This window comes from Saccopteryx leptura, chromosome 2 (assembly GCF_036850995.1).
Source record: "Saccopteryx leptura isolate mSacLep1 chromosome 2, mSacLep1_pri_phased_curated, whole genome shotgun sequence".
NCBI classification, from domain to species: Eukaryota; Metazoa; Chordata; class Mammalia; order Chiroptera; family Emballonuridae; genus Saccopteryx; species Saccopteryx leptura.
This window is the reverse complement of record NC_089504.1, coordinates 35,498,297-35,525,525: the sequence shown is the minus strand read 5'-3', so window position 1 is coordinate 35,525,525 and position 27,229 is coordinate 35,498,297. Positions and strand designations below refer to the sequence as shown.

Sequence of the window (27,229 nt, the reverse complement as noted above, 5' to 3'; positions counted from 1 at the left end):
CGTCTGCTGTCGAGTGGGGGAGAATACTAATATTAACTTCATGGGGCTGTTATAAAATAAAACCAGACAGAGGATATAAAAGAGCCTTGTAAACCATAAAACCCTCTGCAGATGTTACAGATTATGGTGGCACATACATACATACATACATGTGCACAGATAGAGACGCAACCTTATTTCTAGCTGACATCTGGTATAAATGACTCGCCATTCAATCAGTTTATGTCCACAAGGAGAAGACATCTCATTTCATTTTTCTTTCCTAATATCAGTCGTGTACAATGCTTTCCATGGGTACTGCACAAACAGAACCAACTTCTAGCTTGTAGTTCAATCGTTTCAATATTTACCCCCCAAAAGAAGGTCCTTGCAATGTGTGACAAGGTTCTGAGAAGGCATGATCTGATCCCGGGGTTCAGAAACATGACACTTCTTTTACATGACACCTACCACCGAACAATTTGGAACCGCTCTGGGGAAAGGAGTGCTTTTATGTTACACCCCCCTCCTAATAGCTGGAACAGAAGCTCTCTTCCTGAGCGCTTCATAAAGTACATCATCTGCTCTCGTTTGGCACTTTCCCACTGGCTGGGAACCTACAGAAACTGATGTGGTATGACAGCTGAGCTGGTGCTGCCAGACGAGCTTCCCACTTGCAAACGGGGTGGGGGCGGTGAGAGCGGGAAGGAGAGAGAGGGAGGGAGGGCAGCAGCTGTCATGTTACAGCTGCCACCATGCAGACACGCACTTCAGATTTCACTCACGTCCCCTGACGGAGGCACCAGCCACAGGCCACATGACTGAAGGCTCTACGCTCATCCTGGTGAGACAAAGAGGCTGGACTCCCTGAGGACATCCTACCCTTTCAAGGAATCTCTCTCAGCCCCCCTTCGGTGCAAGCTTTCCTCCTGGTGGTGTTTAAACCTGTTGGCCTCTGGGCCTCATATCTGCACCACCAGCCCATTGACCCGGAGAAAACTCCTCATCTGACTGCCAACTCACAGGGCGGCCACTGAGTCCTTTACTGGCCCTTCCATCTGTAAAAATTGTTCTTCTGCAGGTGGTAGTCACAGCGTGCTCCAAGTCTGAGGGAGGACAGGACCTCAGGAGTCCTGCTGAGGACCTGTCACCAAAGTCCATTAAAATCTCCTTCACCTACCACTCAGAGGATGCCTCTCTGTCCAGCTTGCTTGCCTCACTAACAATGGACATTAACAGCGGGAGAAATATTGTGGACGGCAGGGGCAGCACAGAGAAGAGGGGTGCTCAAAATGAGGAGGACAAATGCATGGAGCGAGCTCACCAGCACCTGCAGGGACCCCAGTTATCCATCCAAAGGGAGCTGGCTAATTCCCACCATCATGATCTGCTCCATGAAGGACGTGGTCATTAGAACCCTCAATTGCAAGCACTCCCTTATATCTGCCAGAAGGAATGGCTTATGATCAATTACTCTAAGAGCCAAATCATCATTTTAGGCAGATGTCTTTCAACATCCAATTGGCTCACATCCAATAATTCTATACAATAGGTCAAATCATTCTGTTTCCAGGGGGTTTAATTTGCAAGTAATTCCTCTAACAGAATTTACCAGGAAGCTCCCGCTGTTTAAAATGAGATGTGCTGGGGTGCTTTGTGGAGATTTCTCTATGTGGTGGACAAGTGGAAATGACTGTTTTGAAAAATGCCCAAGTTGGATTGCCTGCAGCCATTCTGTGTGCCCACCGTCAGCCACGCTCCGGAGGCAGGAGCAGATGCAGGGTGGTCTCCTGTCCACGGGCTTGATCTATAGTCTCAATATTCAGGAGGATCTGAAGCCCACATCTGCCCTCACAACTACGCTTTCCAGGTTCTAACTTGCTTCACAACCTTCAAGCTCAGCTGCGGCTCCCAGTGGAAGCCTGCTCAGGTCAACCCTGGATGGCGGGTCACTAACCCAGGACCTTCAGCCTGGGAGTGTGCAGGATCTGTGATTCCATGCCTGGGTGCCCAGACTACATCAGACTATGATAAATATTTAAATAACACAGAAGTTCTTTAAAAATATTTGGGAGGTCAACTAACCTAGGCAAGAGTCTAAAACCCTAATCCCTACGCACCAGCTGGCTCCGCACTGAAGTCACAAATGTCAACGCTTCCACTCTGTACCAGGCCTGGGCCAAGATCAGAGCCTGCTCCCTACTCCCCCAACCCCAGGATGACCTTTCCTTTTAACACCCAAAGGCTTTCAAAGGCTGGGCTTAGATCTTACCTCCCTCGGTGCTGTCCCTAATCCACCCTGGGGAGGCATTTCTGTCCCTTTGCTGCCTACTCTTGCACTGATTATCTGTCCAATTCATATGTCAATTAATCACCAAGACCCCAAAGCCGTTCTTCTAGTGGAGGCTTTAACTGCCTTGTGATTGTGTTCTCCACTTCTTATCCTGGGCTAGTTTTTCAACTTGACTTAGGGTTTTGACAGCAGGGGTCCTAGGGGGTCAATCCTCGTGCCCAAATGGCCCAGGTTCTGTCTAGTAGCAGCAGGGTCCCAATAAGCTCAATGACTTGATTCAGGGAAAAGATAAGCTGGTGGATGGGAAGTGGGTAGGGGGAAAGGTATAGTTCAGTAACTCCCAACAGTCCTCCAGGGAAAGCCCAAACCCCTTCCAGGGGCTCAGAAAGCCCTCCACGAACTGGCCATCACACACCCTCAGCTGCACACCTTCCCATACGCCCCCCACAAACTCCGGGGCTGCTCTCTTCACGTCTGAGGATGACTTAGGCTGTCTCTGCCACTGCAAGGCTCCCGCCCCTCTTCCCCGCCCAGTGCCACCGCCAAGTTTCCTCAGGACCCAGCCCAGCCTCTGTGAAAACACCGGTGGGTCTCCAGGGCCACTCTGCTGGTCCCCTCCTCCGAGGCTGCTTGTCTTTCAAGATGTGCGACTAACTTCTACTGCTGGAGGCCAGTCCTGCCTCCTCTTCCCTTGGAACCCAACTGACCACATCATCTCTGTGGGACCTCCACCCTATGAGGTAAATAAATCGAGACACTTCAGTGCCTGACCCAGGTCCACGGCTGCCTCCCAGAACTGGCACAGGGACACAAAATGACTGCAGAGTGGACGAAATCTCCTGGAGCATTGCCACCCCTCCCCAAGCATCTTCTCTGTGGCTGACCTGAGGCCTGACAGCAACGTCTGACACTCGCTCCTCTCCCCCCGTTGAGGCCCGCCACTCCTCGGCCCACGCTGGGGGTCCTGTGCCTTTCACACGACCAAAGGGACCAAGGCTGCGGCATCACTGCTCCTCTACTCCAGGGCTGACAGTCAAGTCTGTCTGGGGTACACATGAGCCTCTCCCTGTGCAACAAGGACAGCAGGGTCTCAGGACATCAGGTCACAGCAGGGGACGCTGCTGAAGGACAGAGGGCCCTGAAGTGGGGGTGGGGACATAAACCAGAGTTGCTTCCTGGCTCATGCTAACCACTGCGTGTAGAGCAGACAGAGAAGAGGCAGGGCAGCAGGGGACAGGCGCTCGGTGCCTTTGCTACGGCAGAGCTTCTCTCCCTGTACAGCGACAGGCTGCTCACCTGATCTCCTTGTAAAAGGAAACAAGTTGAGGATTTATGGCATTCCTGCTGCTCTGAGGCCACAGAGTTACGATTCCAAGACCCAGGGACCAGCAGCCGGCGGCTCAGAGGGCGGAGGCAGGGAAGCAGGGGGGCCTGGGTCACAGCACAGTTACCAGGGGCCCTAGGCTTCTGGCCACAAATGGCTCTGTAAACCGTAAATTTCCCAGAGCTGCAGACGCCCCAGAGACTCACAACCCACCCCCCACCCCCTCAACAGACAAATGGTCTCTGCATTGCCTGCTTTCAAATTCAGGAGAGCATGTGCTCCTATGGTCTCAAAATCAGTCACTCGGGCCCTGCCCAGGATGCTGGAGGAGACAGAGGCTCGCTCGGGAGCCTGGGGAGGGCTCCTCAGAGGAGGTGACAGTGCGAGTTGACAGAGCAGAGCAGGGCGGTGTTGGAGGCATTGCCTGGAGCCGGCAGTCCTCTGAGGGGGGATGTGGAGGGAGGTATGACTTGAGGGAGGCCTGGGAAGTCTGGGTTTGGATCTTGAACAAGGGAGTAACACTGGGAAAATCATCTGGTGACAGGGAGAGGGACAGGGAGAGAGGAGAAGGGTGAAGGTGCCCTGTGCATATGGGTACCAGGAACTTAAATGGCTGCTCCTCTCTGCTCAGACGATGCACGTGCAAAATGATAGCCCTTTAAAATACATTAAAAAACATTTTCCAAAAAGTAGGTACAGTGAAATTATGCTCCATTTGGAAGCAGGCTTCTGTGGAAAGACGTCCCCCAGGGAGTCTGGAGTGACTTCGGCTCGCAAACAGGTTTCCAGGGTGCCCAGTAGAAGCTGCAGACACCGAATCGTGTGCTGTGAGGAGGTCTGATCAGAACTGGTGATGAGGGGACAGAGGGACCGAAGCCTCAGGCGAACCTGATGGCCAGCAGATGGAGGCTCTCTGTTTGTGGAAGATCGTGTCCCTCAGCCTGGGGGGGGGGGGACCTGTGTGCTTCTAGTACATCTTATTGCTTCTGTTGCCACCATCAGAGTAGGTCGGCACTAGTCAACCGCAGGATCAGACTGAAGCTGTGGCTTTAGAGATGGGGAAACTGAGGCCCCAGAGGGGCAATGCCTTGCCCCAAGTCACACCAAGAATCAGTGGAGCCGGGCTGAGCTCTTGAGTCCTTCAGCTCATGACTCTTCCCCTGACCACACTGCAACCTCCACCCTAGACCTCTCGTTTGGCCATTCAGAGATTTACAAGATTCTTGCTGTTAAGTCCACAGCTCTGTGAAACTAAGGATAGGAGTTTGTGAGGCTGGGCCCTCATGCTGCCCATTTCCAGCGTGGGGGTTTATCTTCCCCTCTGTAGCCCTGGGTGCTCAGGGCTTGCGTGGGGAATGTCAAGGAGACACCGGCATGATGGCCACCCTCCTGCAATGGAGGCAGAGAGAGAAAGGGGCAAGGAGTCAGGGAGAGTAACGCTGCTGGCAGACCAGAGCAGAGTGGCAGGAATTGACGGAGTCCCCAGGCTAACCCAGGGCCTCTCAAACCATGGCAACAGGTATTAAAAAGCAGATTCTGGGGCTCTAGTGAGAGTTGTTAATGGATAGAGCCTAGGGATCTGCATTCTCATATCGCCCACCCACCTCACCCTCACTTCCCCTGGCGGAGTGAGAGGCCACCTGGCCTGCTTGGAGAGCAGTTCTGAGGGGGCAGAGAGCACAGGCAGGTATCCCACTGGGCTTCCACATCCCCTGCACTAGGGACTCCTGCCCCGGTGGGCCTGTTTGGAGGCCAGGCAGGCTGATTCACTCTACAACGCAAGGCTAACTTGCATTGTTCATCTGGGGATTCCTGTGTGACGCCCTCCTGAATCTTTGGGACTGCCCTCATCGCCGCCCTATAAAGTGCAACGTACTCTCACCCTCAAAAGGTGGGGGCTGAGTGGCGTTACTTGCCACCGGTGATGCCACAGTGAGTTGGGGACAGAGGGAACTCAAAAAATTACCACAAAAATTATTGCGCCAGTGCAGAAGTATGGCTTGCAGTCAGGGTGCTGGCTTCTAGTCCTGTTTTCCTGTGTGACTTGAGGAAAGTCTCCTAACCTCTCTGAGCCTCCATCTCCCCACCTACATGACTGGGTATTGGCTGCCCTGGAGCAGTGTGAGGATAAAAGGAGCACGGATGGTCTCAGTATGTCAACACAGACACAGGCGCTGCTATGTGGTATTTTGCTCTAGGGGAGAATGGGAGGGAAACGTTTGTTCTTTTCCTTCAGTTTTAGAGATCAGGAAGTACACGGACATTATTTTTCGGCAGCAGGCAAGAAAGCACTTGCACGGCTGATACTTGGCTCACCCATTTCTCCTGGAAAAGAAGCCAGGGTCCTTGGTAGGCATCTCTGAATGGCCCTTTTCTTAATTTTGAAACCTCAAGTGAGCGTGTGTGTTTATGTCAGTAGTTACAAAGGGAGATGGAACCACCCTTGTCAGGAGAGGAGATAATCGCCAAGCAGTCTCCCTGGCAGAGGCACTGTGTGTAATTAAAGACGATAATTATAGCTCCATGTCTAGTGTCAAACCCAGGGCTCTTTCCAGACATGAAAGATTGCGCCTTTCTCGCCCTGTGCACAGAAACACACAGGCCCCATTGTGGATGGGAAGGGCCGTGCAACTTCATCCTGGCTAAGGGCAGCGGCTGTGGGCCGAGCTTTCGGAAAGGTTTGATCTGGAAGCCTTGTCAAAGGAGAGTTGGGACAGACACTCCCCGAGCCGGAGTCCTCTCCAGTCCTGCCTTGCTGCAGGATGAGACCAGGTTCCAAAGATGCTGGGTTGACAGGTAGCCCCAAAGAGTGGGAAGGAGGCCCAGCTGGCTCTAGAGGGTGAGGGTAGTTCTCTTGGAAGCCACACACTTGTAAGCACGCAGGGCTCTCTCTTCCAGAGTTCACCAAGGAGCCAGAACATTGACTCAAACACTCAGCTGTTCACCCACTGAGGCTTCTCTACATGAGAGGTCCCCCTGCCTCCCGCCTGTGAGCTCTGGAGGGCAGAAGCTCCTGTGATTGTCTCTATCCCCAGGGACCCCTCCCTGCAGGACCTGGCTGGAGCACAGGCTCTGGGCTAGGGAAGGAGGGGCAGGAGGCAGGCACTGATGTAATACAGCAAAACGAGCCCTGGACTTGGAGTCTCGAGACCCGAGGTCCCGCCCGGCTCTGCTTGCTGGGTGACCCTGAGTGGGCCGTCTCCATCCTATTATCTTTAGTTTCTCTATCTTAAAACCGAGGCTTGTTCTGAGGACGAAATGAGAGAATATCTCAGAAAGTGCTCTGTAGTCCATAGAAGAAGTAAATATAAACTGTTATGACAGTAATCCTACACATATAACTTATAGCCAAAGTCCTGGAAAAAAAAAAAAAGAACTAGAGAAAGGCCAACTAAGCTGACAATGTACATTAGGAATTTCAGAAATTTCCTGAAACAAAGACGTTTTCCTTGAAGACTCTTAAACTCCAGAGGGAGAAAGATCAAGACTTCACTCCCTGCAGACAGGGCCCTGGGACAGAGCCAGGGACACCACAGGGAAGGAAGGCCGGGGAGGGTCTTCTTCACTCTCTCCTGGACTGGACAGAGGTGACAACTCCCACTGCAAAGCCAGAGAGCTGCACGCACTAGGGAGGGAAGCTGGTCGGCTGTTTATTGGTAACGAGCTGCCCAGAAACAAGAGAACTCTGGCTGCAGGAGACCTCGCTTGGCAGCAAGTCACCAAACCACATGTGGTGACTCGGAGGAGCCCTGGGACAGGAAGTCCCTCCCATCACTCAAGGGGCAGCCCCACCTTGCCCTGAGGCCTTCTGTTTCTTCACCTACAAAACAAGGGGGCAACCAGACACCCTCCAGCCTAGTGCCGCTCCCAAATCCCCACTCTGTAAAGAAGATTCCACTGAGGGGAAAGGTTTCACCCCAGGTTGAAGCTTTTCAGACAGCACCACACACAGTTCAGCTAACAGCAGCACTGGTTCTGGATGACCCCAGGACTCAAGTCCATCACAGAGACTGAGTCCTGAGAGCTCAATGAACCTAAGGCGATTCACCTGGGCCCCAGCCCCAGGGATTCTGCTCTTCTGTCGGGCAGCCCCGCATGGCGCACGGGACTGGGGCCCAAAAGGCAGCCCAGAGCTTTCTGTGAGCACTGGGCGCCTTGGGAATTACAGTGAATCTTGGTCCAGCTGAAAATTAGTTCCCAGTCTAGGAGGTAAACAGGCTGAGTATATTAATAACAAACAAAATCTTCCTCCTAATTTCTGGGTGTAAATTATGAAAATAATAAAAACATTGCCATGCTTCTTCTGAGGCTCAATTCACCAAGACTCCTTCACGCTGTGGCCTGGGCTGAGCCAGAGGTGGGAGTGAGGACAGGGGAGGGGTGGTGAGTCAAAGTCCTACTCGCCTAATTCTAGGGCCCTTCTCAGCAAAACACCTGGGGTCTGTGGGACCAGTCCTGCAGCCCCCTTTCCAGGTCTGTCCTCCATCACAGAGCTGAGCGCCGGTCCTGGATGCCTCCACTCCTGCCGCCCTCCCAGCCTAGGCACCAGGTGGAGAGATCTGTTCTGAACAACGCTCCCCCCCCCCCCCCCCCGTCACCACCCAGCAAACCAGACCCCAGCAGTCCCCGGTATGTGGCACCTGCTTCTATGCCCACACCTGACACACCTTGAAGACAGACTATAGTTACATGGCCACCTCCCACTACAATGGCCCTCCTGGGTCAGGCCCAGGTGGACACCACCTCCCAGCACAGCAGGGGCTCAACAGATGCTGTCAAAAGCTCCCTCGAAGGGGAGATAAACATGGGGTTGGGCTGCCCCTCCTCCATGGTACCTGGCTCTACATTGTCCCAGCCTTGAGAGAAACTATCCCATCCCCCTCCCCGAAAGGCAGCTGGGCTCAGGATTAACTCTTTCCTTAGCAAAGACTCAGCAGAAGCAGCTCTGGGCAAGGGAATACAAAATAGTACACAAACAGAAATAAAGCCCTAGAAAAGGCCAAAAAAAGCATGCGGGAGGGGTCTTTCACCCACTGATCGCCTTTAATTCTGCTGGGTGTGATGTTGTTGCTGGGACTGCCCTTCCCCACATATCCATCCAGTCTCACAGTGGGGTCCCCTCAGCTTGGGGCCCTCCCTCCTTCCCCAATGATGACCTGTCCTGCCCCTGCTTTGCCTTGGGAACACAACTCCCAGGGTGCCAGAAGTCCTCCCTCTTCATGGCCCAGGGCAGTTGCCTGAGCCTTTCCTCCTGCTCTGTCACAAGTAAAATGGGGACACTCTCATGCACTGACTCCCTGGGACTTAGGGAGGCTGAGAAGGGGAGCTCTGAAGGACAGGCTCCTGACTGGATGCTACCTGGTCCAGTTCGGATATGAAGAACTGGGGGTAGGGGAAAGAAGCAGGTCAGTGAGGCTAGACACATGCAGAAGAGCTCCCCAGGAAGGCACCCCTGAGCTGGCAGGCCAGGCTGGGTCTAGAAGGGAAAGGGCACAGCATGAACAAGGGACCAAGATGGAGCCAAGTGAGGATGAAATTGGCAAGAGACAGACTACACCTCCACCCTACTCTGTGCCAGGACTTTTATTGGCAAATTGGGGGAATGGGGTGGGAAGGGTTCAAATGGGGCGGGCCAGAGGTGTCCCAGCTCTGGCCAACAAGATGCTACTGCTGAGTGTGGCATGATGAGGTGGATCACAAGAGGAAAGTCAGAGCTCAAGCACTCTGGCACCAGCTAGAGGGGGAACAGGGCAGGGAGGCTGGCAACACCAGGGGTCAAGGAATGGTGACAAGGACAGCGCGGATTTGAAAGGATCCCCGATCTGGTGATGGGATGCCGGCTTCCTCGAGGGTGCTGTGGCTGGGGTTGGGTCCATGAGTGTGTGCCAGTCCCTATGAGGCCTAGCAATGGAAGTGGCACAGGCCAGAGGTTGTGAGCCCAGGATCTGAGAGCTTTCAATCCTTGGGGAGAGTATACTGATCACTTGCACAATCCTTCACCCAAACCGCAAGTTCTCACCTGGGTTCATTCTACACCCTAAAGTTGTGGGCTAATATCTCAAATACTGGGCACTGACAGTCTGAGGGCAAGGGTTCCTAGCCCTCTGGTCCCTGCCCGCCAGGGACTTCCAGTGCAGCAGATAAATTACGACAGGGCGTATAAGTGCTGTATCAGCATGATCATAACAAAGAGGGATTGTGGCAGCTTGAATAGGGAGGACCAACGAGGAAGCTTGGGCCCTGGGAGATGACTCTTTCAATGCGTCATTTTTTAGATTGCCAGGTACAATTACAAGTCTGCATTCTGGAAAGGAGAAAGAAGAAGTGGCATTTTATTTATTTATGCTCACGCTGCCTGTTTTGGAAAAGAACCAGAGGCAGTGTTCCACATCAAAACACATGGGCCAGGCCAGCTGAAAGAAAGCGGAAAGACAGGACTTGGGTGGGGATGGGGGTAGGAGTGGGAGTGGGGGGTGGGACTACACATGAGGCACCTGCCAAGTTATCCCATAGGTGGAAAGACTTTGCTTCAAAGAAAGTGCAAACCTGTTGTTGCTCAGTGTCCTGAACAGCCAGGCCGAGACCCCGCAGAGGGAGAGGCCTGGAATGGGGCACAGTTCTGGTCAGCCTCTCTGACTCAGCTTTCTCATCTGCAAAGTGGAAATGATCCCCTGCTTTCTCCCAGAGCCTTGGGGACATTCCTGGCATAATCTATAAAAGGCACCCTTTAAATACAGCCCTCTGCCATCACTATAAACTTTCAGAAAGCCAGCTGAGCCCTTGTTAGAGAAGGGTACTAATTAATTAGTCCAACAATAGGGTGTGGGGTAAATCACTGAATCTCCTTCTTTAGTTTCTGGAGGAGCAGAGACATCGGCAGGCGGTCTCCATGGCCAGTCTCGCAAACCAGCTCCACTCCTCAGGCCCCCTCAGTGTGGCTCCCAGGCCACTGGAGCAGCTGGGCCCTCCTCCAACACACAAATGCAAAGGTGCTCACATTTGAACCAGTCAGCTACCCCCACCCAAGAACCTTCAGGTAACTGACACTCTCATCCTCCTGTTCACCGGGATCCCAGCTTCTGTGTCTTTCTTCCCCACCACACTGCGAGGCTGGCTAGCTCCTCCACCCCACCCTCCCACTCCTGCCTGCTGCACCTGCAGCCACAGTCCTGCCTCCGGCCCCAGCTTCCTGGCCTAGATGACAGTCCTAGCCACAGAGCCACAGAACCAGTCTCCCTGCCTCTTGCTTTTCTTTGCTCTAATCCATTCTACACACCTAGGCATGCACAACTTCCTAAACAACTTCCTGTGTCACACCCCTGCTTAGGAATGAGCCATGCTTCCCCACCACCTTCACACCCTACCCCATATACAGGGGACTGCTCGGTGGGTGAAGGATGCCAAGAACTTTGCTGCCAATTGACCTGAGTCTCCCTGGAGTCGATTTCTAGACAGGCATTCCTATCAGTTTCTATGCCTTTAAATCCTTTTATGTGTCTCCGGGATTCTGAAAGGCAAGGGGCCAGATGGAAGTCTGGCACACAGCAGGTATGCTGTCAATGGCTGTCAGCCTTCTGTGGCCTATTTCAGTCCTGTTGCAAACCTTCCTGCAAAGCTGGACAAGATTAGTGTCCAGGGTCAAAAGGGAGAGGGCACATGAGGTGAGAGAATAGGAAGTGACTGCCCACTGGTCACCATGGAAACCCAGGTTCCATGCTTCTCTCCCCATGGCTCCCCTCCCCCCAGGGCTCCCTGGGCCAGGAGCTCAGCAAGTGAGCACCACCAGGCTGGGCGTGTGAGCCACGCTGTTTCTCAAGACCAGGAGAGTCATCGGGTGACTAATACAGAATCTATTTGCACTTGATTATCTTCTTCCTGTCCGGCAGGTGAGTCATTCTGGTAAATGACAGACCAGCCAGGGAACTCTGCAGAGCCCGTGACCACGCCTTCTCTCTGCCAGGAGGCTGTAAGGGCAGGTTTCAAAACATCACAAAACAAGGCTCAGGAGCCCCAGATTAGAAGTCAGGAGACCGGCTCTACAGCTTGCCACTGTGTGACCTTGCCCAGTCAGTGCTTGGGCCCCCCAGACCTCGAGCACACAGAGGATGCGGAACAGAAGAGACCATTCTTCAAGGACAGTTCTATCCTGACGTCTACCAGCCAGGGGAGAGCTGTACCGAGCAGGACAGGCTGAAGCCCGTGGCACTGTGGGGAGAGGACAGCCGGGAAGGGCCTGCAGGGGGTGAGAGGCAGCTTGGCAGGAGGGAGGTGAAGAGGCACAGGGAGGGATGGGTGAGGAGGAGGCGAGTCCATGGACACTGCAGGGGAGGGGAGGGCTGGGACTCAGGGGCCCAGACAGAAAGGCCCTTTACGTTCCCAGCTATCAGAATAGGAGAACAGTACAGCCTCGAACCAGGGGACAGAGATGACAGCAAACACATGAAGAAGGCAGAAATCTCAGGTAGGGTGGCCAGAGATGGCCTCTCTGACACCCGTCAAGCCTCAGAGACACCCCTTCCCCCTTCTCTGAGAAGCATCTGCTGGTCTTTGGGGGGTTTGATCCCAACTCAAAAACAGAAGCTCCAGGAAGGGTCTGGAGCCTGTCTAGCCAGAAGGGTACAAACCTGCAGCTCCCAGTGCTGTCTGTCCTGAAAAAGAGAGGGCAGCATGCTCCTGGAAGGGTGCCAGGGCCAGCTCTTCCTCACAGCCTGGCAGGACCTGGGCTGGTGCCACGCAGATGGTGGGTTGGGGTAGGGAGGTACAGTCCTGACCTTGACAGCTAGAGAAGCAGAGAACCTGAGGATTTATAAAGACCGTCATGGTGTCCAGAAAAGAAGGCAAAATCTGACTTTATAGATGAGGAAACTGAGGCCCAGAGAGGGAAAGCAATTTGCTTTGGGACACTAGGGCAGAGCCACAGTTAGAAGCCACATTTCCTGCCTCTATCCTCCTGAAATGGGCCACAAGTGTAACATAACTTGAACAGGACACACACCACCATTCTCTCAGAAAGCTTGTCGCCGCTAGAAAAAGCTAGGACGGAGAACAAAGACACAAACGGAAGTTCTCCCCTTCCACCATCGCCCCCACCACCATTAAAACTGGTGATTGGCTTTACCTGGAGTGTGCCTACTAGCACATGACGTTAAAAAGGGCAGGAGGCAAGTTGTGAGCAAGTAAAACAGCCACATCAGGGTAGCAGGTTCTATGTGAAATGGCTTTCCTTTAATTTCCTCTTATTGTGCTATAAACTTGATTTAATAATAAAAGCATGCAAAGGACTTTTTAATGTGTAATAGCTTATGATATTAAAAATTATGGGGAAATGCTTTCAATTAATGTATATGTGATTCATCCTGTGAGATGACACTTTGAACAATTTTATAAGGGATGTTGGGGGTAGGGGTCACACATAAAAAGGGGGTCTAAGCAATGTAAAATTCCTAGTTATTTCTGCAGACCTTCTGGGAGTACAGGACAGATGTGAGAGTGTTTTAGCTGGAGGCTCCAGAGGGTGTGCTTTTTCTAGTTTTGCTGCTGACTTAGCCTTTCTGGCCTGACCTGTGGTGGTGCAATGGATAAAGCGTCGACCTAGAATGCTGAGGTCACAGGTTCAAAACCTGGGCTTATGGGAGTTGATGCTTCCTGTTCCTCCCCCTTCTCTCTCTCTCCTCTCTAAAAACTAGTAAAGTCTTTAAAAAAAAAAAAAGCCTTTCTGAGTCTCAGTATTCCCATCTGTAAAATGGGGTTGATAGAAGTACCTATACCTCACAGGCTCCTTGTGAGGATTACAGGAGCTAATCATGAAAAGTACTTGAGGAGTAGTGCCTGACACACAGAGAAGTCCTCTGCACAACAACCACCACCACCCCCCTCACTGTCACCCTGAGAATTCCTGGGGTTGAAGGCCTGGGAGAAAGGATTCCAGTTGGGGAATATCCTATGCTTTTAGGTGAACGAGAGCTTCATGATCCAATCAATCTTGAGAAATTCTTGCCCAATCATTATCATTATGGGTTTCCTATCATTATTCTATCAAAAGCCTCATCTCCGGCCTCTCCTCGCCAGCACAGAGACCACATACCTCCATGCCTTTGCTCAAGTTCTTCCCTCCGCCTGAGTCACCACAGAGCCAGCTCTCATCGCGACCACCTCCCCTCATTCGGACTGCCCCAAGTGGAAGCCTCTGAATGTCTGGAGATTCACCTACTCACCTCTGTGCACCAATGACTGACAACCTGGACCCATGCCTGTCTCCTTGCTTTATGGAAATTCCTGGGGGCAGAGAAAGTGCCCAGGTTACATGGTCTAGTCTCTAACAGAACAGGGGTGCAGCAAAGGCTCCAGGCCAGCTGACAAAGTGCACTGAAGAGGGCCCGGGGACCACCTGTTCTGCCGTCACGTTGCTTTGATCACCCACTACCAGCTGTCCAGGGCCTGGCCAGAGAATTCAACAGCACCCAATACCAAGTGAAGAACCAAAATGCCCTCTGCTCCCCAGTAACAGAAATCTGATGCACAAGTGCAAAGCTTGCTCTTCCCACCCAAGGCTGTCAGTGTGGTGTGTGCCTTATTTTACCATGAGGACACTGCAGCCCTCAACAGGCTACGCATCCTGACCCACCCAGGTACCAAGTCAACCTGACTCAACACCTGGCACCCTCCCACACATCAGCAGGTCTCCATGCACCTGGGGTCCTTGGCCCAAGGATAAGAATGGGGTGAAGAGGGAAAGAATAGGCTGTGAGGCAGGGATTGGAAGGAGGCAGCCTGAGTCTACTGGCTCAGTGGGAGGCTTGGGACACGGAAACACACAGACACTAGGGCAGGAAGGAAATCCAGAAGTGCTCTGATTCTTCCTCTTCAGTTTATGCATGGGAAACTGAGGCCCAGGTAGCGTGAAAAAGACCAAGACAGGAATCTGATCTCGAGAGATGGGCCAAGCAAGATAAAAGGGGCACGAGGCCTGCAGACGAGCCCTAAGAAAGGAAGCTGCCAGCCTGACCACAGCCTTTCCTGTCCGAGTTGCTCTCAGGGGCTCCCTCAGTGGGGCTGCTCCCAGGTGTCTAATGATGAGGCAGCACACAGGGAATCACGATGTCTTGGAGCTCAAGGTTGACAGAGACCTCAGAGGTCACTTGAGCCCACCACCCATACGAGACTTAATTACCTTTATGACATCTCCCAATGCTGGCTGTCTAGCCCCTGCTTGAATATCTCTAGGATAGTAAACTCTCTGTCTCCCTAGATAGCTTTCACTTTATTCAGTGGGTTAAAAAAAAAATCTCAGAAGGACTGACTTTGTTAAGCCTCAGTTTTCCTACCTATGGAAAGGAAAGCTTGGACTGGGCCACTAGATTTAAAGCTGGGTTCCACAGAGCCGTTGGGTTTGAAGGAGGCACCTCCAGAGCTGCTGCTGGAGTGAAAGCGACAGAGACAGAAAGGGGGCCCCCCAGGCAGTCCCCGGCATCTGGGCTGTGAGGCTCTGTGGGGAACTGAGGCTATTGCTCTGCAGGGGGGAACTGAGGCTCAGGGGTCGTTCAGGTGGCAAGCAGCCTTCCCAAACCTGCTTGACTCCAGACTGGGCTCCTTCCCAACGGCACACAGAGGCACGCATCTCGGGCAGAGAGGGGGCGCTTCGCCTGGCAGGAGTTTTAGGCACCAGATGCCTGCCTGTTGCTAGAAGTTAGATGTACACATACACATGGATGTTACAGCATCCGAAAGTGTCACCCTAAAAGGACAGCTGTACCTTTTCCTGTGCCACCCTGCTCTACTGCTGTCACCATCAGCCACCTCTGTCCTCCACCTCCTCCTTCTGTCAGCTAGGTGAGCTGTTCCCTGGAACATTTATGGTCCCAGCCCCCATCCCTGCCATCAGTCACTGGTGACAGTGCACACAAAGAATTCCAGTCAAAGGGAGCAAGGTCATTATAACCAGAAAACAGCCTATTTAATCACTTATTTCCTTGGGGAAAAATAAGAAAATGGGTAAATTTGGGCATAGTCTCCAAGCTACAAAGAAAGTCTAGAGCAGCAAATACAAGGATGCTTCTTTAGAGAGCAACTGAACAGCGATCTTAACAGGTTCCTGTGAACTCAAACTGCCCTGCCTTAGGCCTGGCCCCTGTGGGTGTGCCTCATTAAAAAGCCAATGTCTCACATGATAACGCTACCCAGCTAAACAGCGATCAATGCAGAGGTCCACACAGCACCCAGGAGGAGCCCAGCTTCATGCCAGAGACGCCCTCCACAGAAGCTCCCAGTGAGCGACCCTTCACTCCCTTCAGCTCCCTGCCCCCACGTTCTGCAGATGCAGCTCTGAGCCCCTCACTTCCGCTTCTGTGACCCCAGGGAAGTGGCTTGTCCTCAGTTTCCCTCACCTGTAAAACAAGGCAACACCTCCTTTGCAGGGACATGGTAAGGCGTGTATGTCAAAGGGCCCAGGACAGAGCCTGGGAGCCGGCCTCAGATGGCTCCTGCCATTTCCTCGTGTCCCGGATTCCCCGGCGTCAAACACAAACACTGCACTTCCTTCAGTACTCCACCCCCCAAAGCTGCCCTGCCAAGCACAGGCCACACTTGGCAGCCTGCTTCCAACTTATTGTATGTCCTTAGACAAGTCCCTCTCCTTCTCTAGCCTCAGTTTCCCCATCTGTTAAATGAGGCTGTTGGGTTTGGATGACCTTGAAGATCCTTTGCTGCCCTGACATATGAATGTGCCAGTGACCCAAAGTCACTCCTGTAACCACCACTCCTTTAGCCCGGCCGGTGCCTACTGAATACAAGACTGGCCGGAGCTGCAGGGCCCAAGCTCCCCGCGGCTAAGCCCGAGGCTGGCACAGCCCCCGGCCCTGCCCAGAGCTGGGGTTTCGCTGGGCCCGGTGGAAGGGGTGGTGCGTGGGAGGTGAGGGGAAGTGACAGCAGGGGTGGTAGTGCTGCAGTCCGGAGGTGACGACCCACCCGGCAGACCTGGCTCCTTGGGCTGGTGGAGAAGAGCGGGCCGCCCCTCCCCTAGGACCCCGGCCCCGAATGCACGCTCAGCTCTCTGCCTTTGTCAGGAGAGATCAGGAAGATGGGAGCGAACTGAGGGGCAGCCCTCTGGCAGTGTAGCCTAAGTTCCTTGGTCAATCACTCTGTGGCCCTTCACAGGGTGGGCCAGGCATTCCAGACGCCACTCTGGTGGCCAGAGAATTGCTGCTCATGAACAGGAGGGGCAGGAGGCAGAGCCCTGGAAATAGGACTCGCACCCAGGTCCTTCAGCAATTGTCCTACACGATGTCCACCACCTCTTGCGATTCGATTCTGCCATGGGCCCAGCATATACTAAGTGCTCAGCAAATGCCACTTCTTTTCCCTTCATTCTTCCAATTCAGGAGGAATAAAGAGAAAGTGCTCAGAGACACCATGAACACCAAATAAATAAACAACAGTGGGCCACAGAAGGAGGCATCTGTATCCCAAATCCCAGACTTAGAGGGCACCAATTCACTAGGCCTTAAAATGAAGGGTCCCAACCTGCTCCTGGCCACCCTTGTGTGGCCAGAAGGGACTAATCCACACAGGTACTCTTCAGTGTGTGGCCAGGAGGGACTGATCCACACAGGTACTCTTCAGTGTGTGGCCAGGAGGGACTGATCCACACAGGTACTCTTCAGTGTGTGGCCAGAAGGGACTAATCCATACAGGTATTCTTCAGTGTGTGGCCAGAAGGGACTGATCCACACAGGTACTCTTCAGTGTGTGGTCAGAAGGGACTAATGCACACAGGTACTCCTCAGTGTGTGGCCGGAAGGGACTGATCCACACAGGTACTCTTCAGTGTGTGGCCAGAAGGGACTAATCCACACAGGTACTCCTCAGTGTGTGGCCGGAAGGGACTGATCCACACAGGTACTCTTCAGTGTGTGGCCAGAAGGGACTGATCCACACAGGTACTCCTCAGTGTGTGGCCAGGAGGGACTGATCCACACAGGTACTCCTCAGTGTGTGGCCAGGAGGGACTGATCCACACAGGTACTCTTCAGTGTGTGGCCAGAAGGGACTAATCCACACAGGTATTCTTCAGTGTGTGGCCAGAAGGGACTGATCCACACAGGTACTCTTCAGTGTGTGGTCAGAAGGGACTAATGCACACAGGTACTCCTCAGTGTGTGGCCGGAAGGGACTGATCCACACAGGTACTCTTCAGTGTGTGGCCAGAAGGGACTAATCCACACAGGTACTCCTCAGTGTGTGGCCGGAAGGGACTGATCCACACAGGTACTCTTCAGTGTGTGGCCAGAAGGGACTGATCCACACAGGTACTCCTCAGTGTGTGGCCAGGAGGGACTGATCCACACAGGTACTCCTCAGTGTGTGGCCAGGAGGGACTGATCCACACAGGTACTCTTCAGTGTGTGGCCAGAAGGGACTAATCCACACAGGTATTCTTCAGTGTGTGGCCAGAAGGGACTGATCCACACAGGTACTCTTCAGTGTGTGGCCAGAAGGGACTAATCCACACAGGTACTCCTCAGTGTGTGGCCGGAAGGGACTGATCCACACAGGTACTCTTCAGTGTGTGGCCAGGAGGGACTAATCCACACAGGTACTCTTCAGTGTGTGGCCAGAAGGGACTGATCCACACAGGTACTCCTCAGTGTGTGGCCAGGAGGGACTGATCCACACAGGTACTCTTCAGTGTGTGGCCAGAAGGGACTGATCCACACAGGTACTCTTCAGTGTGTGGCCAGAAGGGACTGATCCACACAGGTACTCTTCAGTGTGTGGCCAGAAGGGACTAATCCACACAGGTACTCTTCAGTGTGTGGCCAGAAGGGACTGATCCACACAGGTACTCTTCAGTGTGTGGCCAGAAGGGACTAATCCACACAGGTATTCTTCAGTGTGTGGCCAGAAGGGACTGATCCACACAGGTACTCTTCAGTGTGTGGCCGGAAGGGACTGATCCACACAGGTACTCCTCAGTGTGTGGCCAGGAGGGACTGATCCACACAGGTACTCCTCAGTGTGTGGCCAGGAGGGACTGATCCACACAGGTACTCTTCAGTGTGTGGCCGGAAGGGACTGATCCACACAGGTACTTTTCAGTGTGGCCAGCCCTCCTGGGCAGGAGGACCCACGTGAGGGGATTTCTCTTCTGCTTGAGATCTTCCCACTAGTCTGTCTGTGACCTGATAACATGTTCATTCTCTAAAAATGCTCCAGGTGTTATCCTGGTGACAAGAGGCTCTCACCATACTAGGTACCTGGTCATGTTGTTTGGACCCACGTTATTGCTCTGACAAGGTTTTGTCACTAAGGGCCAACATAAACACAGCGCCTGGGAAAAGTCTCTATTTTCTATAGACCTACCAGGTAGAGAGGAAGGGCCCTACAGGCTGCTTCCAGCCCCCAAACAAAGATTTCTGCATATTTAGACAGGGATAATTTTGTCTTCAATTATCTAGTCTGCTCCCTCTTACTAGGTAATGAAAGAAGGTGATCCAGTTTGCTTCTTTTATTGCCCTGGCTACTAGGAAGCTCCAAGTTAAGTTTTCTATCTCCAATGCTGTTATCTTTCTCCAGGCAGAAATTCCCGATAGAACTTTCCCCTCTCCTCTCCCCAGTCACTTTCTGTCCCTATCTCTGTTAACTGTACTTGGCACCCAGGTGTCTGGACTTTCACTGTACCCTGCCAGGTTCTTTCTGATGCAGGTGAACCATGAACTGGTAAAGTGGTGAAGACTCAGCCCAACATGGCCTCCCAACCGCCATCTTGGAAGCACAAACCTTCCCCTGCTGAGGCTGAGGACCACCCTTGTGGTGCGCTGCGAGTCCCTGTGCCAAGCGCTCTGCTTACCCGTCATGATCCTCTGGGCCTCGTAGGGCTCCATGTAGCCAGCACTCTCGCCCTTTCCCGCTTTACTCTTGAGATCATTCTTGGCATCAAAGGGATCTGAGTAGTCATCAGCGATAATCACCTGCAGGGAGGAAGATGGAAGGGTGAGTCCATCTTTGGCTTTCTGCTTCACCGCCGGGCTTTGCTCCAATACACTAAACTGAGCCTGCGCCACACCAGCAAGGAGGCGGAGGGGGAGGCAGGAACCAGAGCTGGTGCCTGCCCTCAGGAAGCTCCAATTCTTGCTGGGGTAACAAAGGGACCCACACTGGCAGTGCTTCATCGCAAGAGAGGGGCCTCTGGGCCTGTACCCGCAGCATGGCCTGCTCTGGGTGCAGTGGAGTGGGAACAGAAAGGCATCCGGGCAGAGAAGCACAGAGGCAAGAACGTGGAGGGTGTCTTTGGGAATGTGGGTTGCTCAATTTAATGGAATGAAAATGGGAGGAAAGTTGGAAAGGAGATCGCAGAAAGCCTGGAAATGCTGACAGGCCCCTGGTGCTGACTGAGGCATAGAAGAGCTTGCCTAAAGGTAATTACGTTCAGCGTTCCATTTTCCCCAAATCTGGAACACAATCACGCCTTGGGTAATCCGACAACAATTTGGTGAGATCAACACACTGCAAAGATGACTGTGGCCCCAGGTGGGCCCCATGAAAACACAGAAGCAGCTCAGGGGTGAACAGGTAGATTGCCAGGGCCAGAAAGGGCTTTGGAAGCCACAAATCAGAAGACCTTTATGTAACAGATGGAAGCTGAGGTCCAGAGGAGGAAGGGGACTTCCCAAGGCCCTTGGCCAGATCCCTCTGCTCCCAGTGCCCTTCCTGGCCTCCTCGCGTGTTCATATAACAGAAACCAGCAAAGTTTCACAACAAATGGACAGAGAGAGTCACCTGGGAGTAGACAGTGGGGTCAGAGAGGGAGTCCCATGAGAAGAGGAAAATCTGGGGTTTGGATACTTCAGAGACCAAATTCCACATTTTCCCAGGAGGAGGGTCAAAATTCTCAGTTGGAGGCTAAGTGGAAAAATGACAATTTTCCCTATTTCTTACTTCCTAACCTTCAGGAGGGACCCGCTTCCTGGAGGGGAAAGGACAGGAACCCACCAAACCTGTTCCCTTTCAACACAAACTCACTGTGACTTCTGTCATGATCTGCCCCTTTGGTTACACATCTGGCAAAAGCAAATCCTTAGCCACCCAGCCCGGGCCACCCAGCTGCCTCTCTTGGAAGGGGGTAGGTTAGCATTTCTCTCAACCCTTCGGGTTACAGGAATTGTTATTTACATTGTGGGTTTAATTAGAAACCACGGGAGCCTGTTCTCTCTCCCGGCTCCTGGAATGTAAGGCATCTGAGGGGTCTGTAAACCCAGGGGAAAGGAAAATCCCCCTTTGTCTGCTCGGTGAATGGCAGCTTGTGGCAGCAGCCCTGTCAGGGTGAACAAGTGACCTCCAGCTGCCGGGAATGTGATGGCTGAAGAGGGACAGCGGGCAACAGCCCTGTCACTGGCATGTGGCCGGGGGCCAATGGGAGGCATAGTACACAGAGGAGAAGCTTATCAGTGAAAGACCCAAGGCTAGTGCACCCACCGTCTGAGCATGTGCGTCCTGCTGCCTGCCCCCCCCCCTCCCCACGGGCCACTCCACTGTGGGTCAGGCTCCGAGTACCAGCGGGGGGGCCCTTCCAGATGCTGACACTGTAATCGTGGCCTTTCTGGAGACTCACTGAGCTCAAATGACACCAGGCAGGGGAAAGACGGGGTGGGGGTGGGGTGAGGGGGTAAGGGGGGGTAGGGGAGAGCTGGCCAGGCAATGTCTTACATTTGATATTTCTATTCTACCATTTGCAGAACACACCAGGGAGAAAATTATACACATGAACCACTGTCAAACAGAACAGCTCAGACGCTGATCGGAGGCACAGGGTTTTATGTCTTAAAGAATTCAAGAGACCAGAAGTCCAAATGGAGAAAATGGTGAACCTGCTGTGTCTAACATCTAATCTTATGTTTCCTCCTGCTCAGCCTTCCTTACTGTCTCTTCTCAACATGCACATCCTCTATCTCTTCTCCAACAAGGAAGGGAGCAAATATTTCCCCAAGAAAATGAAACCATTTGGGGAGATTAGCTGGGGAAAGGAGGATAAGGGAGGGAGCTGAACTGCCGTCTGGACTACAACCTAGAAATCAACATCTCCAGTCCTCTCGGAAGTGCTCTGCAATTTGCAAACACGGAAGATTGAAGGATATAAACCAAATCTTTGTTCGCCCTGGGACTGGAGCTCTGGGAGGCCTTTGGTTCAGCAGGCACTATCTGTACTTTCTAATTAAAATGAGATCTGAGCTTGGGCTGTCATGGAGCCCCCAGCTGCCTGCCCTGCTGACTTCCGTTTCAATAAGAATTTACAAATCCTAAAACCAGGAAAAGCCCCCGGTCTCTGCTGACATATGGTTCCAGTTATACCTGCTGACAGTTGAAAATCCTTCCGTTTAAAAAAAAAAAAAGTTTAGAATTCTATTAGTTTAAGAAGCAAATCGGAAGGTTCTCAAAATGTATATTTAATCAATTTGCTTTCAAACTTCAAAGGGAGGTGGGGTGGAAGGGAGGGAAGTTGAGGTTTGAGCAACCTGAAACTCAGCAAACACTCACTGAGCTGCCTGACCTTTTGCAAAATCATGTCCTGGTTTTGGGGAGTAAAAATTTAACCAGGTGTTGGGAGAGCTGAGTGGGCAGTTAGCCAGAGGGACGAGTGCTCTGCCACAGGCCTCAGCCACGTGCACTGGGCAGTGGGGTCAGGATGCCCAGCAAGAGGCTTGAGTGAAGGCTGTTGATTTTCTCAGTTAAAAAAAAAAAAAAAGAACAAGTTTCCCAGATGTGGGCTTGGATTCTTGATGGGGTTGCTTTCCCCCCCTAGTTAGCAGACAAGTCCATCAAATCTAATTGAACAATTCAACTAAAAGGGAGCCAGTGGGGACTTCTCTGCAGATTAGGCCACCTGGGCATGCGAGGGGCTTTCCTTGATTTTGATCTTGGATTGGCAAAGACCTGACAGGGCACTGGACGCTTTCGTGTGGCCCCCTCACGGTCCCAAAGGCCAGATGCAGAGCTAAGAGGGGAACCCAGGCTACTGGTCTCAACACTTCGGAGCTGAGCAGCAGCAGACAGACAAGAGTTACGGCTAACCCCCAGGCAAGGCTTCTCTTGTTTTCAAATAAAACCCCACCTCAACCCAGTGCCCTTAAAGGGCTTTCTCAGGCTCATGAAGCAGTAAAACTTGAGGTCCTTGAGAGACCTGTTCCACAATCCCCATTTTGTATATGACCCATGGCAGCCCAGAGGGTTTGACAATTCACCCTGTGCGCCATCTCTCTGACAGGGCTTGGGGAGTCAGCCTCTCACACCTCCTGTCTGTTTTGCACAAACTCCTCCCTCCCTCCCATCAGTCTGGGGCCATGGTGCTTTTCTCTGAAGACTTAGCTTTGTAATAGGAATTAGGCTTCCTGTTCATCCCCAAAGGGAAGTACCAGAGGAAGATGGGTGTTGCCACTTGGCCACATGTCTATATGCTTTTGTGAGACAGGCCTGGGTGGAGAGCTGGGTCCTCTCCACCAGCTCTTGGTGTAAAGGTAAAGTGGTAGGGCCACTCTGAAAGATACCTTTCGGTGGAATCCATTAAAATCCAGGAAAGTACATGGATTAACCCAGCAACTTCGCTTTGCAGTGTTTATTCCCAAATGTACACAAGGAGTCAAGGGCAAAGATGCTCAATGGAGCAAGTAATATGAGAAATTGCAAACACCTGCTATATCTGCCCGTCAGGGAATTGCTAAAGCCTACTAGTTCCATGGTATGGAGTATTATGCAGCGGGTTTAAAAAAAAAAATTGCCTCCATATGCACATAGTTCACGACATCGCTTGTAATAAAAGAAAAGCAGGTTGTAGAATGACAGATACAACTTGATACCTATTTAGGAAAAACAAAACAGAAACCTATATCTGTATTTAATGTAAAGAAAAGGTCTAGGGAGATACACACTTCACAGTGACACTTCCTCTGGTGGGGGGAACCGGGGGCTGGGGCGGTCACAGGAAATCAAAGGAGACTTGTCTGTAATGTTAACATGTTTTCAAACAAGGAAAACTTATTGATGTATTACACACCAAAACTAAACTTTTTAAAAAAGCACTCCTCTTCACAGGCTATTTTTGGTACAGTAGATAAACAGTTTCCCAAACTTGCCTGAAGATGGGAATGGCTTGGAACGCTTGTTAAAAAAAAACAACAGATACCCAGCCCCAGTGATGTGTGCACTTAATAAGCAGCCCAGGTGATTCTTATCAGGAGAGTTTGGGAAATTTTAAGCTAGAGCCTGACTGTTCCCCCAACAATCTAAAGTGAAGCTGCAGATATTACTCTGGGTTTTCACTTTTCCCAGATATTTCTCAGCCTGGCTCATTAAAGTGAGCAAGAAGTGGGTGTTAACTGCAGCTCTCTCTTGCTTTCTATCCCTGGGAATCAAGTGGAGTTGAGAGATGACCCAACATGCCTTGGTCCATCTCCAGAATCTAAGACGTAGAGGTAATGGCATCCACTGTGCAATTCTGAGGGCTGGTCCTGGATTGAGCAATGGGGCCGAGCAGGGGGGAGAGGGCCCTGCCCTGCCCAGTGAGGGCAGCCTGCGACCAGTGCTAATCCTGGCCTTGAAGGTGCGCAAAGCTCTCTGTTCTAAAGCACAGAGCCTTTCAGGCCAAGTTGAGGTGCCTCTCAGCACTCTCCTGGAAGATCCCTGGCTCCAGGGAGGGTTGGTGGGGACTATGGAGGAGGCACTGCTGAAATACACAGGGTATCCCCGCTAAAATCACTCAAACCTGCTGAGAAGGAGGGGCCAGAGAGGTGAAGCAGCCACCACCTTCCAGGAGTGGGTGACCTCTGCGGTCCACCACTACACCAAGGGCCCTCATGTGCTCTGCTGTCTGGGAACTGGCAGCTCGGGGCTGCCCCAGCTTGGACTTTGCCGGATGAGGCAAGCTGGTTCACCCCACTGTGTGCTGTTCTCCTCTTGCTAACAAGTAAGGGGGTGGCACCCCATGGAGTCCTCAGTCCTTTCCAGACCCAGGACTTCCGTCTGCTCTACTCTGAAGCAAACTGCAAAGGGACACACCTGGGACTGTTTCCCAGTTGGACCATTTCCTTATCAACTGCCATTAAAACTGTACATTAATTTTCTGAACAGTTTAGGGGGCATGGATCTCTTTGGAAATCTGGTAACTAATGAAGGGGTGGTTCCCTCCATCACTTTTATAAATGCTGGGCACGTTTCAGAAAGGTCAGAAGCCCTAAGTTAAAGCCAAGCCCCCCTGCATTCAAGCCACTTTAAAGAACAGCTACAAGACACATTCTTTGCTTTAGTGAGGCGGCGGGTGCTGACTCTGTTGTAATTCAACACATCTTACTCACCTGGCTGAAAACAGTGTGATGTGTGACTGAACTGCCATGGTGGTGGCGGGGGGCTGGAGGGGATGAGACTGTGAGAAGGACGGTCAGGTCGCTATGTCAGGGTTTGCCCGCTTGAAACCCAGCAGCCACCCTCCAGAACAGAGGCTCCCTGGCCCTCTCCCTCACTCTGGGGTCAGGGCTCCTTGAAGGTGGGCAGATGGTGTGCAGGGCATGAGGTAGCAGCAGCAGCCAGAAGGCTCCATACCTCTGTCCCTCATCAGGGGGCAGGGCAGGCTGGAGTCCTGGTTCTCCTTTGGGATCCACCATGACATAGGCCCTGGCAGGCCTGATGTCCCCACGAGGGAGACTCTGTTGCCATGCCAACTAAGATATGGCATTCATAAAGTAGGAATTGGGGGGTCTTGGAGGGTTCCAAATGACCAGGGGCTGCCCGAAAAAAGCAGGACAGATCATTCCGGACAGTCCCAGAAACTACACAGATAGACGTTCAGTGAGTCAGGAAGGACATCTGACAACCAATAAAGGGACATGTTCCCGGGAACCAGAGCTCCTGTTTTTCAGGTGTCCCAGTGGAGGCTCTAAGGTGGCATCCCGCTTCGGATGGAGGTCGGCCTACCAGCTACCAGTGGTCTGCGCTGTTTTCTCAGCACAGATTCAGTGGTACCAGAGCAGCACCCAGTTTCAAGGAATGCCTAGGGGGGTGGCTATCTGCAGAACCCCCGCAGGGCTGAGGCGGGGGTGGGGGGTGGGGGTGGGGGGGTGGCTATCTGCAGAACCCCCGCAGGGCTGAGGCAGGCGGGGTGGCTATCTGCAGAACCCCCGCAGGGCTGAGGCGGGGGTGGGGGGTGGGGGTGGGGGGGTGGCTATCCGCAGAACCCCCGCAGGGCTGAGGCGGGGGTGGGGGGTGGGGGTGGGGGGGTGGCTATCTGCAGAACCCCCGCAGGGCTGAGGCAGGCGGTGGTGTTTTGCGGCCCCATGGCTGACCAGTGGCAGCTGGGCCACAGCAGCTACCTGGGGCTTTGCAAACACACAGAGAGGCAGGTGGGAGAGCATAAAGGTCACCGGCAACTGGGACAGCCCAGGCAAGCAGGGCTCTTGAGCAGAGCGGGCTCCAGGGCACCCTCTCTGGGTCCCCGGGCAACCTGCTTTATCTCTTTGAGCTTCGGCAACTCATCTGTGAAAGGGGGCAAAACTGCTGGCCGTCTCAGCTTCGTATGAACGTCGTGAGGAGCAAGTAATGAGATGATTTTGGGGACATGTTCGCAGTTTATAAGGAAAAGGCTCTGGTGGCACCTCCTGGGTGCTGGGATAGAGCTAAGTGTGGGGGTCTCTGCCCACTGAAAACCTACTAGGGAAGACAAAGAGCTGAGGAGAAAGCTTAGTCAAGGCCCCAGTGATCACACATGAAAACTGGCTGCACTCAGGCACAGCGGCTGTCATGTTCATCAGCCACAGAAATGAAAGTGTTGATGAACGATCTGTTTTCCCCCCCTTCTATGTTTTGAGTAGGATGCACCTACTAGTCAGGGCACCTGGCTAAGAGGAAGAGAACCTCTCAGGACCCTCCAGGCCACCGGCCTGTGTGCCGAGCAGCAGCAGAGCGCTCCTGGTCTAGGGCCTGCGTCCGGAGCTCTGAGGCTCCACAGAACCAACCACAACCTGGCTTGGGGACACTCCATGTGGAGATACAAGCAAGCACACACCACCTCGTCTTTCTCTGTCCCAGGCCTTGACCATCATAGACCAATTCTCCTTACAGGCACGCCAATAAATCATTTCTGACATGGTGAGGATGTTAACTGGGAGAAGATTAATTAGCTACATTCACACATTCAGCTGCACTTCCTGGAAGTCAGATGGTGGGGAGGGCTCTTTTCCCTGGCAGGCGAGGACTGGTGGCTCCTTTAAGGTCTGACTTGCCCAGTGTTCTAAGGTCCTCTTTCATGCGCAGAGGTCAAGTGTTCTGCCCTCAAACCTCCACTTGTGGGGAGCACATGACTTCATAATTCTGTCATCTGGGACAGTCGTCGCCAATAAGCCAGCCTTCCTCTGACAGCCGCCCTCCACCTCTTTGTGCAGACCCTGGGCGCTCTATTGTAAATGCTTCTTGACAGACCAGCCTGTGACTGGCCCCACATCAGGAGGCGAGGCGTGTTTCAAGTGGTCTCCACTGGCCTTTCCAGCCCTCCCCCTCCCACAGTCACAGCTGCTTGCCTAGACACCTGCAGGCTCCAACTTGTTAGGAAAAATGCATTCCAAATTATAGCCTGTGTCAGCTCCTCTTGAGCCGTCCTC

General features: G+C 52.8%; 1 protein-coding gene across 1 annotated transcript in view; it reads right to left on the bottom strand.

Moving 5' to 3' along the window:
• SHB (SH2 domain containing adaptor protein B) overlaps positions 1 to 27,229 on the bottom strand; it is a 133,261-nt gene that overhangs the window by 65,337 nt on the left and 40,695 nt on the right. Inside the window, exon 2 of the mRNA XM_066367612.1 lies at positions 19,441 to 19,561. Coding sequence (XP_066223709.1) covers positions 19,441 to 19,561 — 121 coding nt within the window. The remainder of the gene's footprint in view (positions 1 to 19,440; positions 19,562 to 27,229) is intronic.